The sequence below is a fragment of the Sus scrofa genome, chromosome 5, assembly GCF_000003025.6.
Source record: "Sus scrofa isolate TJ Tabasco breed Duroc chromosome 5, Sscrofa11.1, whole genome shotgun sequence".
NCBI classification, from domain to species: Eukaryota; Metazoa; Chordata; class Mammalia; order Artiodactyla; family Suidae; genus Sus; species Sus scrofa.
In genome coordinates, this window is record NC_010447.5 from 27138568 (window position 1) to 27151616 (window position 13049).

Consider the following 13049-nt stretch of genomic DNA (forward strand, 5'->3'; position numbering starts at 1 on the left):
AGCCATGTTCATTTAATTGGAACATTTCCATTTCTTAAAGCTGTAGGAGTAAGTCCTGGTGTATCCATTAGGCTTCTTAGTTGTGAGCAGTGAAAGTTGACCTGCTTTAAGCAGAAATGAAGTTTACTGGTAGAATAGTGAGAGACTTGCAGAATTGGTAGAAGGCTGGATGGAGCCAGCCTTAGTACAGGAACAAAGGGAGACTGAACAGCTAAGAACCACAATAAAACACATGCCACTGTTTCTGCTGAACAGTGACTGGGTGCCTCAGATTGTACAACAGGTTGGGCTGGCTACTCTGTGCCACCTCTGGTTCTGCTGCCATCACTGCCCTTGGAAACAAGATGTTGCCTCCACTATTGCTGTCAGGATTCTGTTTTGTTTCTGTTCTTCTGTACTACTAGCCCATGTATTCAAAATTTCTGGTGAGTGTGCCTGTTTGGATAAGCATAGGCTGCCAGGGTATATGTGAAAACAAGGCATTTTTAATTTTTAACAATGGAAGATAGGCTCTGTGTTGCATCAAAACTGACGAAGCTGGGAGTTCCCGTCGTGGTGCAGTGGTTAACGAATCCGACTAGGAACCATGAGGTTGCGGGTTCGGTCCCTGCCCTTGCTCAGTGGGTTAAGGATCCGGCGTTGCCGTGAGCTGTGGTGTAGGTTGCAGACGCGGCTCGGATCCCGCGTTGCTGTGGCTCTGGCGTAGGCTGGCAGCTACAGCTCCGATTGGACCCCTAGCCTGGGAACCTCCATATGCCGCGGGAGCGGCCCAAGAAATAGCAAAAAAAAAAAAAAAAAAAAAAAAAAAAAAAAAAAAAACTGACGAAGCTGAAAACTCTCCAGTCATAGGCAAGGGGTTCAGATGCTTGGCAGCCAACAAAATGACAAAAGCCTACTATAAATTGTACAGCCTACAATGTATTATTTGTTTTGTACATTAATCCACTGGTTCTCAGCCTAATAACCCATACGACTCTTAGTTCTTCCATAATTATTTTTTAACCTTTTAAGAGCCTGCTACCACTTGTCCCTTAACAAGCAGTAAGAGATACAAAATAAATGAAAAAGTGGCAAGCACATTAATAGGAAAAACATGAATGTTTAACTTATGAGTATTTATGTACTGTTTTTGGAGGTATGGAGACCAGTATAGGTGTAAAATAGGTATGTTTCTTAATAACAAAAATGTCCTGAATTTCTGTAATGGAAGTTATATATAAACATTATATGTCAACACTGTCAAGTAGAAGTATAATGTGGACCATATATGCAATCCATATATGTAGTTTTAAGTTGCATTTAAAAAGTAAAAAAGAAACATTTGATTTTTATAATATGTATTACTCCACTCAATATGTTCAAAATACAATTTGAATGTATAATCAGTATAAATAAGGGATAGTTTCCATTCTTTTTTTTTTTTTTTGGTACTAAGTCTTCTAAATCTAGTGTAGATCTTATACTTAGAGCACAGGTTATTCAGACCTGCCACATACAGAGTGCTTAGTTAGCCACGTGTAGCCAATGACTACCATATTGGACAGCACAGTTCTACGGCGTACTGTAAAATGCTGTGTGGCTTTCAAGTACTGCCAGCTAAACATACTTATGTTGAAGTGTTTTAGACACATTATGAAAACCAAATGGGTGTTTAAAAAAGTGCAACCTAAAAGTAATGACAGAGTTCGTGGTTATCCATTCTCTTCTAATACGAAAGAGTTTTACTTGATTTTGCAGTGTTGTGCAAAACAAAGAGTTTTACTTGATTTTGCAGTGTTGTGCAATTTATTTATGGTTGTAAGAGAGCTGTGAAATGGGAAAGAGAAACCTAATTTTTTTCATTAAGGCTTTGTTTTTGTTTATTAGTTTTTATTTTCTTAAGATTTAAATATGAAAAATTAGGGTATTCCAAGGCAATATACTGTAGTGCAGAGTTTGCATTGTGAAAAATCAAATTAGTTGTATTTTATTACATTTAATGTATGTTTGACTACTAAGCTTTAGGGTCTGAAGTTTTGAAAATAAAAAAGATAATAGTGACTGACTCTACGCTCGATATTTTATCATGTGTGATTTCTTTTCCATAGATAATTCATGGTGATAGTAAGTTTTATGTTCTAATTATTTTTATTCTTGCAGGCTGCTGAATCAGGAATAATAAAAGTTAAAACAATAGCTGCACGAAACACCGAAATTTTGGCAGGTAATTTTTTGCATTAAAAATTCAACAATTAATGAAAATTTGACGAATAGTAAAAGTAGAATCTCAAAACCCATCAGGTTTTTTTTTAATAGCCTCTTTTCCTTATGCCCTAACATGCTGTCCATAATGATAAAGAACATGTAAAAGTCCCTAACTTATGAACTAATTGGGTTTCCCAGAGATAAATGTGATATGCTTCTCTGAAATTAGAAAGCTTAAAACTACTAACTCCTCAAAGGCAAGGATTTTTCTTACTCATCTTGTATTCTCCTCTACCTCTTGTTAATCTCCTAAGACACACCTTATCCATAAAAGGCATTCAGTTAATATTTGTTGTATCGAATTGAATGGGAGATTGGTTCTCAGACCACCTTCCAAGATCTATTTTATCTTTACTACAAGTAGGTCATAATGTAGTGTTATAAATTTAGTAGTACTATATGAATTGCAAGTCCTAAGACCTAGACAACATCGTTGTGAAGAAAGAATGGGAATGGTATGGAGAAAAATGTTTTCTTATATTCTCTTGATTGCCCCTGGTTTTCAGGGAGGAATTTTCTCTGCACCCTCTAGATACTTAGCTTCCTTTTTCTTGTCTCAGTAATGAACAAGGAAGAGAAGGAAACTGGCATTTTTTGAGAATCTGTTACATGTTAGGCATTTGTGCCACTCTTATATAAGACAACCTTGTGGAGAAATACTATGCTTATTTAATAGTAGAGCATATTGAGATGCAAAGAGAGGCCTCAAGTCACAAAAGAAATGGAATCAGATTCAAATCTAAGGCCGTTCAAAGCCCACGGTCTTCCTATTGCAATGTGCTGCCATGGTATTGTGAGGTTTCCACACTAGCTACTCTCTTATAAATGTTCGTACTTAATCACTGCTTACTTCACTGGTCCTTCAGTCTGCATTTTTAATTCCAGTAGTGCTATTCATCTCAGTAAGTCATAGGAGAAAATCAGTCATGTTAATTTAATTTACAAAAGTCCAACTAGTAATGAATCTCTTTAACTCTTGTTAAGTCTCTTCACATTTTTTTTTTTAAAAGGATACCAATAAATCCCTGAATGGTGGGATTTCAAAGAGTATTACAAAATGAAATGAAGACTTTAGGGGGCAGTTTAAGGGTGACAGGTGAGAGTGAATTTTACTTGCCAGCTTTGGGTTAACACTGCTAAGTTACATATGTTTCTCAAAGCTTCTCTGACTTTGAACATTCTGATAAAACACCAAAGTTTTTTTAAATAACATTATTCACAGCATTGAATGCTCTGTGTGCATGTTGAGAAAAGGGGTGTAGTGAAGTGGTGGGTAAAGGCAAAGATATGTATGGATTGGGAGGATGGGCAAGTGGATTTGGGAGATGCATGTTGGGTGGATTAGCTACATAAAGAAATATTTCAGGATAAACTATGGGCCTGGGTATTTTTAAGTTGGAGACATCATAGGCCAATCATATTAGAATATCATTACAAATATTTAACTTTTCTCCTGTCATTGCTGATATCACAGTAAATTTTTAATTATTCTCTAATAATAGAAATTTTCATTGAGTTTGTAGTTGATGGAAGATTTTTTTAAAAAACTGGTTTCTTCAGAGGATCACTGTTATCAAATTCTGTACCAACTAGAATGTCTAATCAGTTCATATTAAGGATGAGTGAGAAAAATTTTGTCTTAGCATGAGTTTAATATGTAAGTGGGCTATTAACTTCATTTTAATCCAATTAGCTTTATTCAAATCAAGCTAAAACATTTTATGAACATACAGTTAATAGTTTATGCCTTAATCTCCATAGTATCCAGCACCATGTACTTGAGCAGCTGTATTAGCATTTAAACTTTTTCCTAGGTTTTTAACCAAGTATTTATAATAATTGATACTTAAACATTTATATATTTTAGGGAGTTCCCGTTGTGGCTCAGCAGGTTACGAATCTAATTAGTATGCATGAAGATGCAGGTTCCATCCCTGGCCTCTCTCAAAGGGTTAAGGATCTGGTGTTGCTATGATCTGTGGTGTCACAGACATGGCTCAGATCCTGCATTGCTGTGGCTGTGGCGTAGGCTGACGACTGCAGCTCTCATTTGACCCCTAGCCTGGGAACATATATATGCTGCGGGTGTGGCCCTGAAAAGAAAAAAAAAAAAAAGTGTGTTTTGCACCACTGTCATCTTGAAAACTGAAAGGCTCCTAAGAAATAAGAAAGAGTTTAAATTAGTCAATATGAAATTTCTAAAGTATGTAATTCAGAGTATAGTTAATATTAAAAAATTTCAGTTACCTTTTTTTTTTTTTAAATTTCCTGAGAAGTGTTTACTTCTCTATAGTTCTAAAGACTATAGATTACTGCTTCTTGACTGTAATGGGTGTTAAAGATACCATACAATTGAGGAGTCTGAAATGAGACATTGAATTCTCAGATATCTCTCCATATTCAGAAAATACAGAAGACTGCTGTAAAAATCAGAACCATTAATTAGGATTGACTAGCCTGATTAAACAGTAGTTAGCATAGGTTTTAACCAACTTTAGTTTTCTTAGATTTATTTTCCAAGGGAAGGTTATTTGCATTGCAGAATAAATCTTTACATCTCCCCTTCTTTTAAGCATCCTCCTTTAATGTTTATTTTTCTTTGTTTTCACTGCTGTCATGAATGCTGACATAAGTGGGAATGCTATGCCAGGTAATGTCAGCATTGATTCAAATATACAGATGATTATCTCAAAATTTCCTTTTTCTTTAAAGATAAAACTGCAGATGAGAGATAGCAACATAAAGCTTTTCATTTACAAGGCCAAATGCCTTAATTTTACATTTGACTACCATGTATTACAAATTGCTTTTATTATCCCAGCTTATAATAAATATACTTGAAAGTGACTACAAAAGCTTGCGTTACACAAAATTACATAAACAGAATTTGCTTTTGGAATAAATGTTTGAAATGAGATCATTGAAGTTGTGATATCTTATAAAAGTGTATATTTAACCCCTAACTCAAAACCATGATTGTTATATGCACCTATGACTGCTTTCAGTGACTATCAATATAAATAGAGAATTTTTACATAATCAATTATGTATGATTTGTTTTGTTCTTTACTCACAGTTTTCCTCATCTTTTTCATATCTACATAATCTTATTACTAAAATGTCTCTAAGTAAATATACCTTGGAATTTTTTTCTAATATTAAAGGGTAATTTAACTGCTGATTTTATTTAGTATGTTCTCTTGTTGGTACATATACCTGTGATACTTTACAAACATCTATAGGATACATCTTATTAATTAAGAGATAATTATATAAGAATCACTAGAGCAGATACAAAGATGGGTAGTATAATTAATCTATAAGTTAATACAATAAATATATTTGAAAAGTATGTTTGTGCCATTCATTCTGTTTAGCTTACTTGCTCCTTCATTTACTTTTTGTGGTTCTTTGCTAGAAATTTTCCCTTTCAAATGACATACTTCCTGAAGTCAGGCTCAGTATCTTATTCCTTATATTGCTAGTAGTTAGCACATTACATGGGAAATAATAAGCCCTCATTAAATGTAGGCTAATAGATGAGTCACTACAAAATGCAATAAGTCTCTGAGTGCTTCCTCTAGTATGTTTTTCTACCTGTCTTTAATTTTACATGTTATGATTATTTGAGTACATGAATTTTGTCATATTTAGTTAAAATCAGCCAGTTAATAGAGTAATGAAGGAGACAGACCCTGAACAGAGAATTCTGATGTTGTATGGTAAATGACAAGATAGGAGTATAGGCAGGCTTGTTGTAAGAGCAGAGGGAAGGCATCTAACCCATCTTGGGAATATGAAGCTGAGTCTTGAAGTTTAGGAGTTAGCCAGGCAAAAGGTATAGAAAAGTAAAGGAAGTTACTTAAATACAGAAAGTATAAAACAGTTTGGTCTGTTTGAATACACTCTTCAGGTATTGCCATTGTGTGACATCCTGAGTAGCGTGATGGAAAGAATTCGAATCAGGGAAGTGACATTCATATTAATATTTTTATGCTCTGTATACGTTACACTCTGACAACAGTTTGGAAGGTGTATTTCAGTGCATCATCAGAATGGTGGGGGTCTGTTGGTAGACTATTCCTATAATCCCAGCTAGAAGACACAGGGAGCTATACCTAGTGCCTTGCTCACAAACTGACCTAGTGGGCGAGAGATTTCTCTACCATATAATGTGTTCTTATTTATTCTTTTCCCCTTTTTAAAAGAAAAAAATTGAAAAAATTTTAATTTGTGGAGTTCCCTTGTGACACAGTGTGTTAAGGATCTGGCATTGTCACTTCAGTGGCTTGGGTCACTGCAGTGGCTTGGGTTTGATTGCCAGCCTGGAAACTTCCACAAGCTGAGGGCATTGGCCAAAAAATTTTTTAATTTTCATTCTGTCTTTAATTATATCATAAAGACTTTTTCTTTAATGCCATCTTTCCTAATTTTTTAAATTGTTCCATAGTATTTCAGCAAGTAATTATAGTTTATTTAACAATTCTTTTATGTTAGGCCTGTTTTACTATTTTTTAAGGTACATTTCTAGAAATGAAAATTTTTTTTTTTTCGGTCGTTTTACCTTTTCTAGGGCCGCTCCTGTGGCATATAGAGGTTCCCAGGCTAGGGGTCTAGTCAGAGCTGTAGCTGCCGACCTGTGCCCTGCATCTGCAACCCACACCTCAGCTCACGGCAACGCTGGATCCTTAGCCACTGAGCAAGTTCAGGGATCGAACTCGCAACCTCATGGTTCCTAGTCGGATTTGTTAACCACTGCGCCATGATGGGAACTCCTAGAAATGAAATTTTTTTTTTTTTATTTTTTTATTTTCCCACTGTACAGCAAGGGGGTCAGGTTATCCTTACATGTATACATTACAATTACAGTTTTTCCCCCACCATTTCTTCTGTTGCAACATGAGTATCTAGACATAGTTCTCAATGCTATTCAGCGGGATCTCCTTGTAAATCTATTCTACGTTGTGTCTGATAACCCCAAGCTCCCGATCCCTCCCACTCCCTCCCCCTCCCATCAGGCAACCACAAGTCTCTTCTCCAAGTCCATGATTTTCTCTTCTGAGGAGATGTTCATTTGTGCTGGATATTAGATTTCAGTTATAAGTGATATCATATGGTATTTGTCTTTGTCTTTCTGGCTCATTTCACTCAGGATGAGATTCTCTAGTTCCATCCATGTTGCTGCAAATGGCATGATGTCATCCTTTTTTATGGCTGAGTAGTATTCCATTGTGTATATATACCACATCTTCCGAATCCAATCATCTGTCGATGGACATTTGGATTGTTTCCATGTCCTGGCTATTGTGAATAGTGCTGCAATGAACATGCGGGTGCATGTGTCTCTTTTAAGTAGAGCTTTGTCCGGATAGATGCCCAAGAGTGGGATTGCAGGGTCATATGGAAGTTCTATGTATAGATTTCTAAGGTATCTCCAAACTGTTCTCCATAGTGGCTGTACCAGTTTACATTCCCACCAGCAGTGCAGGAGGGTTCCCTTTTCTCCACAGCCCCTCCAGCACTTGTTATTTGTGGATTTATTAATGATGGCCATTCTGACTGGTGTGAGGTGGTATCTCATGGTAGTTTTGATTTGCATAGAAATGAAATTATTAAAGAATATGAACATGTTCTTAGAATTTGTTGCCACACTGCTTTCTTTCTTTCATTTTTTTTGGCCACATGGGCAGCATATGGAAGTTGCTGAGCTAGGGATTGAACCTGAGCCACAGCAGCAACCCAAGCTATTGCAGTGAAAAAGGCTGTTGTGCCACAAAGGAAATCCACCATACTGCTTTCTGAAAAGATAAAGGTTATATCTTTATCAACAATATGTGTGTTTGGGTTTTTTTTTTTTTTTTTTTTTTTAGGCCACACCTGCAGCATGTGGAAGTTCCTGGGCTAGGGGTCGAATTGGAGCTGAAGCTGCTGGCCTTCATCACAGCCACAACACCACCAGATTCAAGCCATGTCTGTAAACTACACCGCAGCTCAAGGCAATGCTGGATCCTTTACTCAGTGAGGCCAGGGGTTGAACCTGTATCCTCATGGATACTAGTCAGGAATACTACAGCGGGAACTCCTGTCTGTTTATTTTTATAGCATCCTTGTCAGATTATTATTTTAAAAAGTATTTTTTGGACTTGAACCAGCAAATGATTTCTCATTTTAATTGACACTTTTTAATATTGAACATTTTTCTCTGAAATAGTATTTCCTTTTTTCATTTTACTTTTTTTTGGAGTTTTTGTGTTTATCAAATTGTTTGAGCTATTTATATAGCAAAAATATTAACTTCTTGACATTTCCTTGGTGGCACAGTGGGTTAGGGATCTGGTGTTGTTATTGCTGTGGCTCTGGTTGCAGCTGCGGTGTGGGTTCGATCTCTGGCCTTGCAACTTCCACATGCTGTGGGAGCAGCCAAAAAAAAATTTAACTTCTCATCATGTTTCTGTAATACTATCTGTGTCGTTTATCTTTTAATTTTTTGTCTAAATGCTTTTTATTTTTGCATAATCTAACCAACTTTTCTGATTTGTTGCCCTCCTCTTAGGAAGTCCTCTTTCCACATAGTTAATAGTCATTTTTTTCTTCTAGTTTTTCTATGGTTTGATTTTTTTTTTCTTTTTCTTTGTCTTTTTAGGGCTGCATTCATGGCATATGTAGGTTGGCTAGAGGTTGAATCAGAGCTGTAGCCGCAGGCCTACGCCACAGCCACAGCAATGCCAGATTTGAGCCACATCTGCAGCCTACACCACAGCTCATGGCAACACCAGATCCTTAACCCACTGAGCAAGGCCAGGGGTCAAACTCTGGTCCTCATGGCTCCTCGTTGGGTTCGTTAACCACTGAGCCATGACGGGAACTCCCTGATTTTTTCTTAATAATATACAGGGTGAAGCAAGGACCTAGATTTTTTTTCTTTTGCAAAATTACTGATTATATTTACTACAAAGATTATTAAACTAACATCATTTGTTGAATAATCATTCCTTTTTCTATAGTGTACTTTTAGGATGAAATTGTGTATAATTTTATTTGTCCTCATATTGAATAATTTAAAATATATTCAGATATTTTAAACCATTAAAAATTTTAAGAGGTTTCTCATAACTAGATTTTAAGGTTTCTTTTGTTTTTTTTTTGTTTTTTTTGTTTTTTTTTTGTTTTGTATTTTTAGGGCTGCACCCACAGCATATGGAGGTTCCCAGACTAGGGCTCTAATCAGAGCTACAGCTGCTGGCCTACGCTATGGCCACAGCAATCCAGATCTGAGCTGCATCTGCAGCGTACACCACAGCTCACATCAACCGCCAGATCTTTACCCCACTGAGCGAGGCCAGGGATCAAACCTGCAACCTCATGGTTCCTAGTCAGATTTGTTTCTGCTGCTCCACAACGGGAACGCCCAGATTTTAAGGTTTTAAGGATCATGTCTACATCACATTTGATTTCTTTCATAAGAATTATGGTATTATTTAATGACCATTAAAATTTATCATAATAAAACTTTTATTAGCCCCTATCAGTGTGATTCATAGTGGGGTATCCTGGTTTAATTCTCTTTTTCCAGGATAAAAACTGCAGTTTTGCAGTGAAAATGCTCAGAGCAAGGAAACCCTTGGGTTTTGGGGACCTGCTGGACTTCTTTCAGGTGTGTGAAAGTATATCATTTACTCTCACAGTTATAAAATTTGGAAATAAAATATATTTATCAAACACATAGCATTATTCTATTAAAGGACATTTGCTTCCTAAGGGACTTAGAAAATAAACTTTTTTCCTACCAAGTTTTGATTAAAAAGATTTGACCTTTTCATCTTTTTTTTCCTGGAATGATTTTTAAAAGTGGTAAAGCAAGATGTCTTTATATTGCTGCACAGCCTTTTCCTCAATGTGATTTCTAAACTCTAAACCTAAAGTCACCCTTTAATAGCATGTAATTAAAATTTTTATTTATAAAGAGAGCAAAAATCACTCAATTAGAAGAGTAAGATTAATTTCTGCATCTTAAGACCATTGTGACATTTGAAGGAGAAGCATAATTAGTGACTTTTTAAAATGATCTTCATTTCATTGCAAATCTAGATATGGTAGATATGTTTTCGTTTTTCACATTATGCTTCAAAAAACAGACTAGATCAGTAGGTTTTATTTTTTGGTTGTTGATCATCTACTTTGGATAATGTAGAAATTTACTTTGATCATTATATTTTCATATAAACTGGGAGGGAAAAAAAGGAGGAGGAATACCTTTGATTTACATTAAAATACAGCTAATATTTTTATTACCATTTTTAGTTTAACTGAGTTTCAGAGATCTGGATAACTATGACTGACATGTATACAATATTTCAGTAAACTCACCTTATTTTATTCATTCTAAGATGCACAGTTTTTTCATATGTTAATATTCCCCAAATTGTTAAGCATCTTACAGTTGATTGCGTCTTAGAATCACTGTGGGCCAGGTAATGTTGAGTTGTCTTTATTGGTACATGTATGTTTATAGTTGTTTGTACTATCACATCAGTTGTGTTACATACATTGTTGAGATCATGGAAATTTCTTTGCTATTTGAAATGTTACTCTAGTTTTTCTGCAAAAACTTTGTTCATATCTATGGTAAGGTCAAAAAAGCACCAGCATCAAAGCATGAAAAATGGGTATCATTGGCTTGCAAGAGTATCTCAGAGACAGTAGTAAAGTACTCTGAAGCAAGGAGACATCTCAAGCAATTTAGTTAAAATATGGGCAGAAGATCTGAATAGACATTTTTTCCCAAAGAAGACATACACATGGCCAACAGGTACATGAAAAGATGCTCAATGTTAGTAACCATCAGGGATATGCAAATTAAAACCACAACCAGTGAGTTCCCACTGTGGCTCAGTGGGTTAAGAACCTGACTGCAGTGGCTCAGCTCACTGCAAGGGTACAGGTTTGTTCTCTGGGTCAGCATAGTGGGTTAAAGGTGTTGCTGCGGGTGAGGCTCAGATTCATTCCTTGGCTTGAGAACTTCCGTGTGCTTTGGGTGTGGCCTTAAAATAAACCCCACAAGAGGTGTTTTATCACCTTATACCTGTTAGAAGACTCTTGTCAAAAAGAGAATAACAAAGGCCTTTTTGGCCTAGAGGATGAAATTGAGGAAAAATTATAAGTGATTAGAATGTGTTGTGTCATTTTTTAATTGGAATAGGTAATTGGCACTGATTTTCTTTCTGTTGTTATTTTGGGGGTTTCCTTAAGTCATTGTCATCAGAAACTATGAAAGTACATTGTTTTTCCTTCTATCAAGACTGGATCCCTTCCCTTCATTCATCTGAATATTTCAAGTAGATGACTTTAAAGTTTCACTGGTTCTTCTAGATACTTTTAACTCTTTATTTCTATTTGCATTGGATGCTGTTTACCTTAAAGAGTGGCAGCATAATGTGGGAAGAGTGAACCAGAAATTAGAAGACATATTTTCAGATTCTGGTTTTACCACCTACTTAAAATATCCCTTGATCCAAATCATGCCCCTGTAAACTCTATATGAGTATTGTGATATGCAAATGAGAGACATATTAATGTCATAAAAATTTTAAATGCAACTGGTTATATTGAAAACTTTATTTACCTGAACAAGATTTAATAATTAGGAATATTCAGAAGAGTTAGGGGTAGCTTCCTACTTCAGTATGAAGGATTGAATACAGCAGAATATTTATTGCTTAGAAGTAGTAATTTTTGAGCTTTATTGTCATCTTGTAATCACTCATATAAATGTTTTGGGACATTGTTATGGAAAATTTATGATTCTGGTTTTGAATCAAGACTTTTATGCACAAGAAAGCAAGGAAATGAGGCAAGTGAACTTTTTTGGAAACATTTTTCTTTGCCAGTAGTATTTGCCATGTCTTAGCTGTGCTGAATCAGTAATTTATTCTAGCACACTGAGGGACTTCGCAGAGCATGCTGTAGGAAATGGTCATCTTTATTTGCCATACCATAAAAGGAGCTTTGGGAGAAGAAAGGGATTTAGGTAATAACATTAACACTAGTTTTACACTTTTAGTGGTGATTCTGGATGGGTTTCTCAGTTTCTTTTGAAAAACATGATAAAACTCAGATTTTTACATCTTTATTACAAGTCTTAACCTCAAAAGATAATAGGTGGATGTAGTACATTTGAAAATGAATACTAAACACATGAGTTTAATGTTCTTTTGGCTTGGAATTTTATGTTATTTAAATTCCCTGAGGTTGACAAACCTGCCTTATCTTTGTGTAGCCATTCAATGTATATTGATTTTTGTAAATTTAATTATATAAAATTCAGTTTGTGTGTTTTCTAATCTTCTATTGTTGTCACTTTACAACTTCTGAAGAACTGGCTTAGTAGAAGGAGTTAAGGTTTGGAATTATAGCATATGAGCATCCAATTAATTTAGAGTAATGCTTCAGTAATAAGGAGAATAATGTCATTGTCTTTAATGAGTTTTCTTCTTGAAGAAGAAATTAGAGCCAGTGAATTCAAGGCATGTAATAAAATTCTAGAGAGTTCCTAAATAGTCATTCATAAATGTGGTATGGTTGGTGTATACTATTTTTAATTACTTTTCTGCTGTAGTATATGAATTCTTTTTTTTTTTTTTTTGTCTTTTTGCCATTTCCTGGGCCGCTCCCACAGCACATGGAGGTTCCCAGGCTAGGAGTCTAATTGGAGCTGTAGCCACCAGCCTGTGCCAGAGCCACAGCAATGCGGGATCGGAGCTCTGTCTGCGACTTACACCACAGCTCATGGCAATGCCGGATCCTTA

The 13049-nt window shown here is 35.7% G+C and overlaps 1 protein-coding gene across 12 annotated transcripts in view; it reads left to right on the top strand.

The window, feature by feature from the left end:
• MON2 (MON2 homolog, regulator of endosome-to-Golgi trafficking) overlaps positions 1-13049 on the top strand; it is a 120628-nt gene that overhangs the window by 12470 nt on the left and 95109 nt on the right. For 5 of the 12 annotated variants that reach the window (XM_021091934.1, XM_021091923.1, XM_021091925.1 and 2 more), the window contains exon 2: positions 2140-2203. The exons of 3 other annotated variants lie outside the window; for them this stretch is intronic. Coding sequence is in view for 7 of the 9 variants with exons in the window: in XM_021091923.1 (XP_020947582.1) it covers positions 2140-2203 (64 nt within the window). In the remaining 2 variants the exon portion in view is untranslated. Of the gene's footprint in view, positions 1-2139; positions 2204-3254; positions 3341-9817; positions 9899-13049 lie in introns of all 12 variants that reach the window. 4 more of the 12 variants (XM_021091927.1, XM_021091929.1, XM_021091930.1 and 1 more) reach the window with 2 other exon arrangements.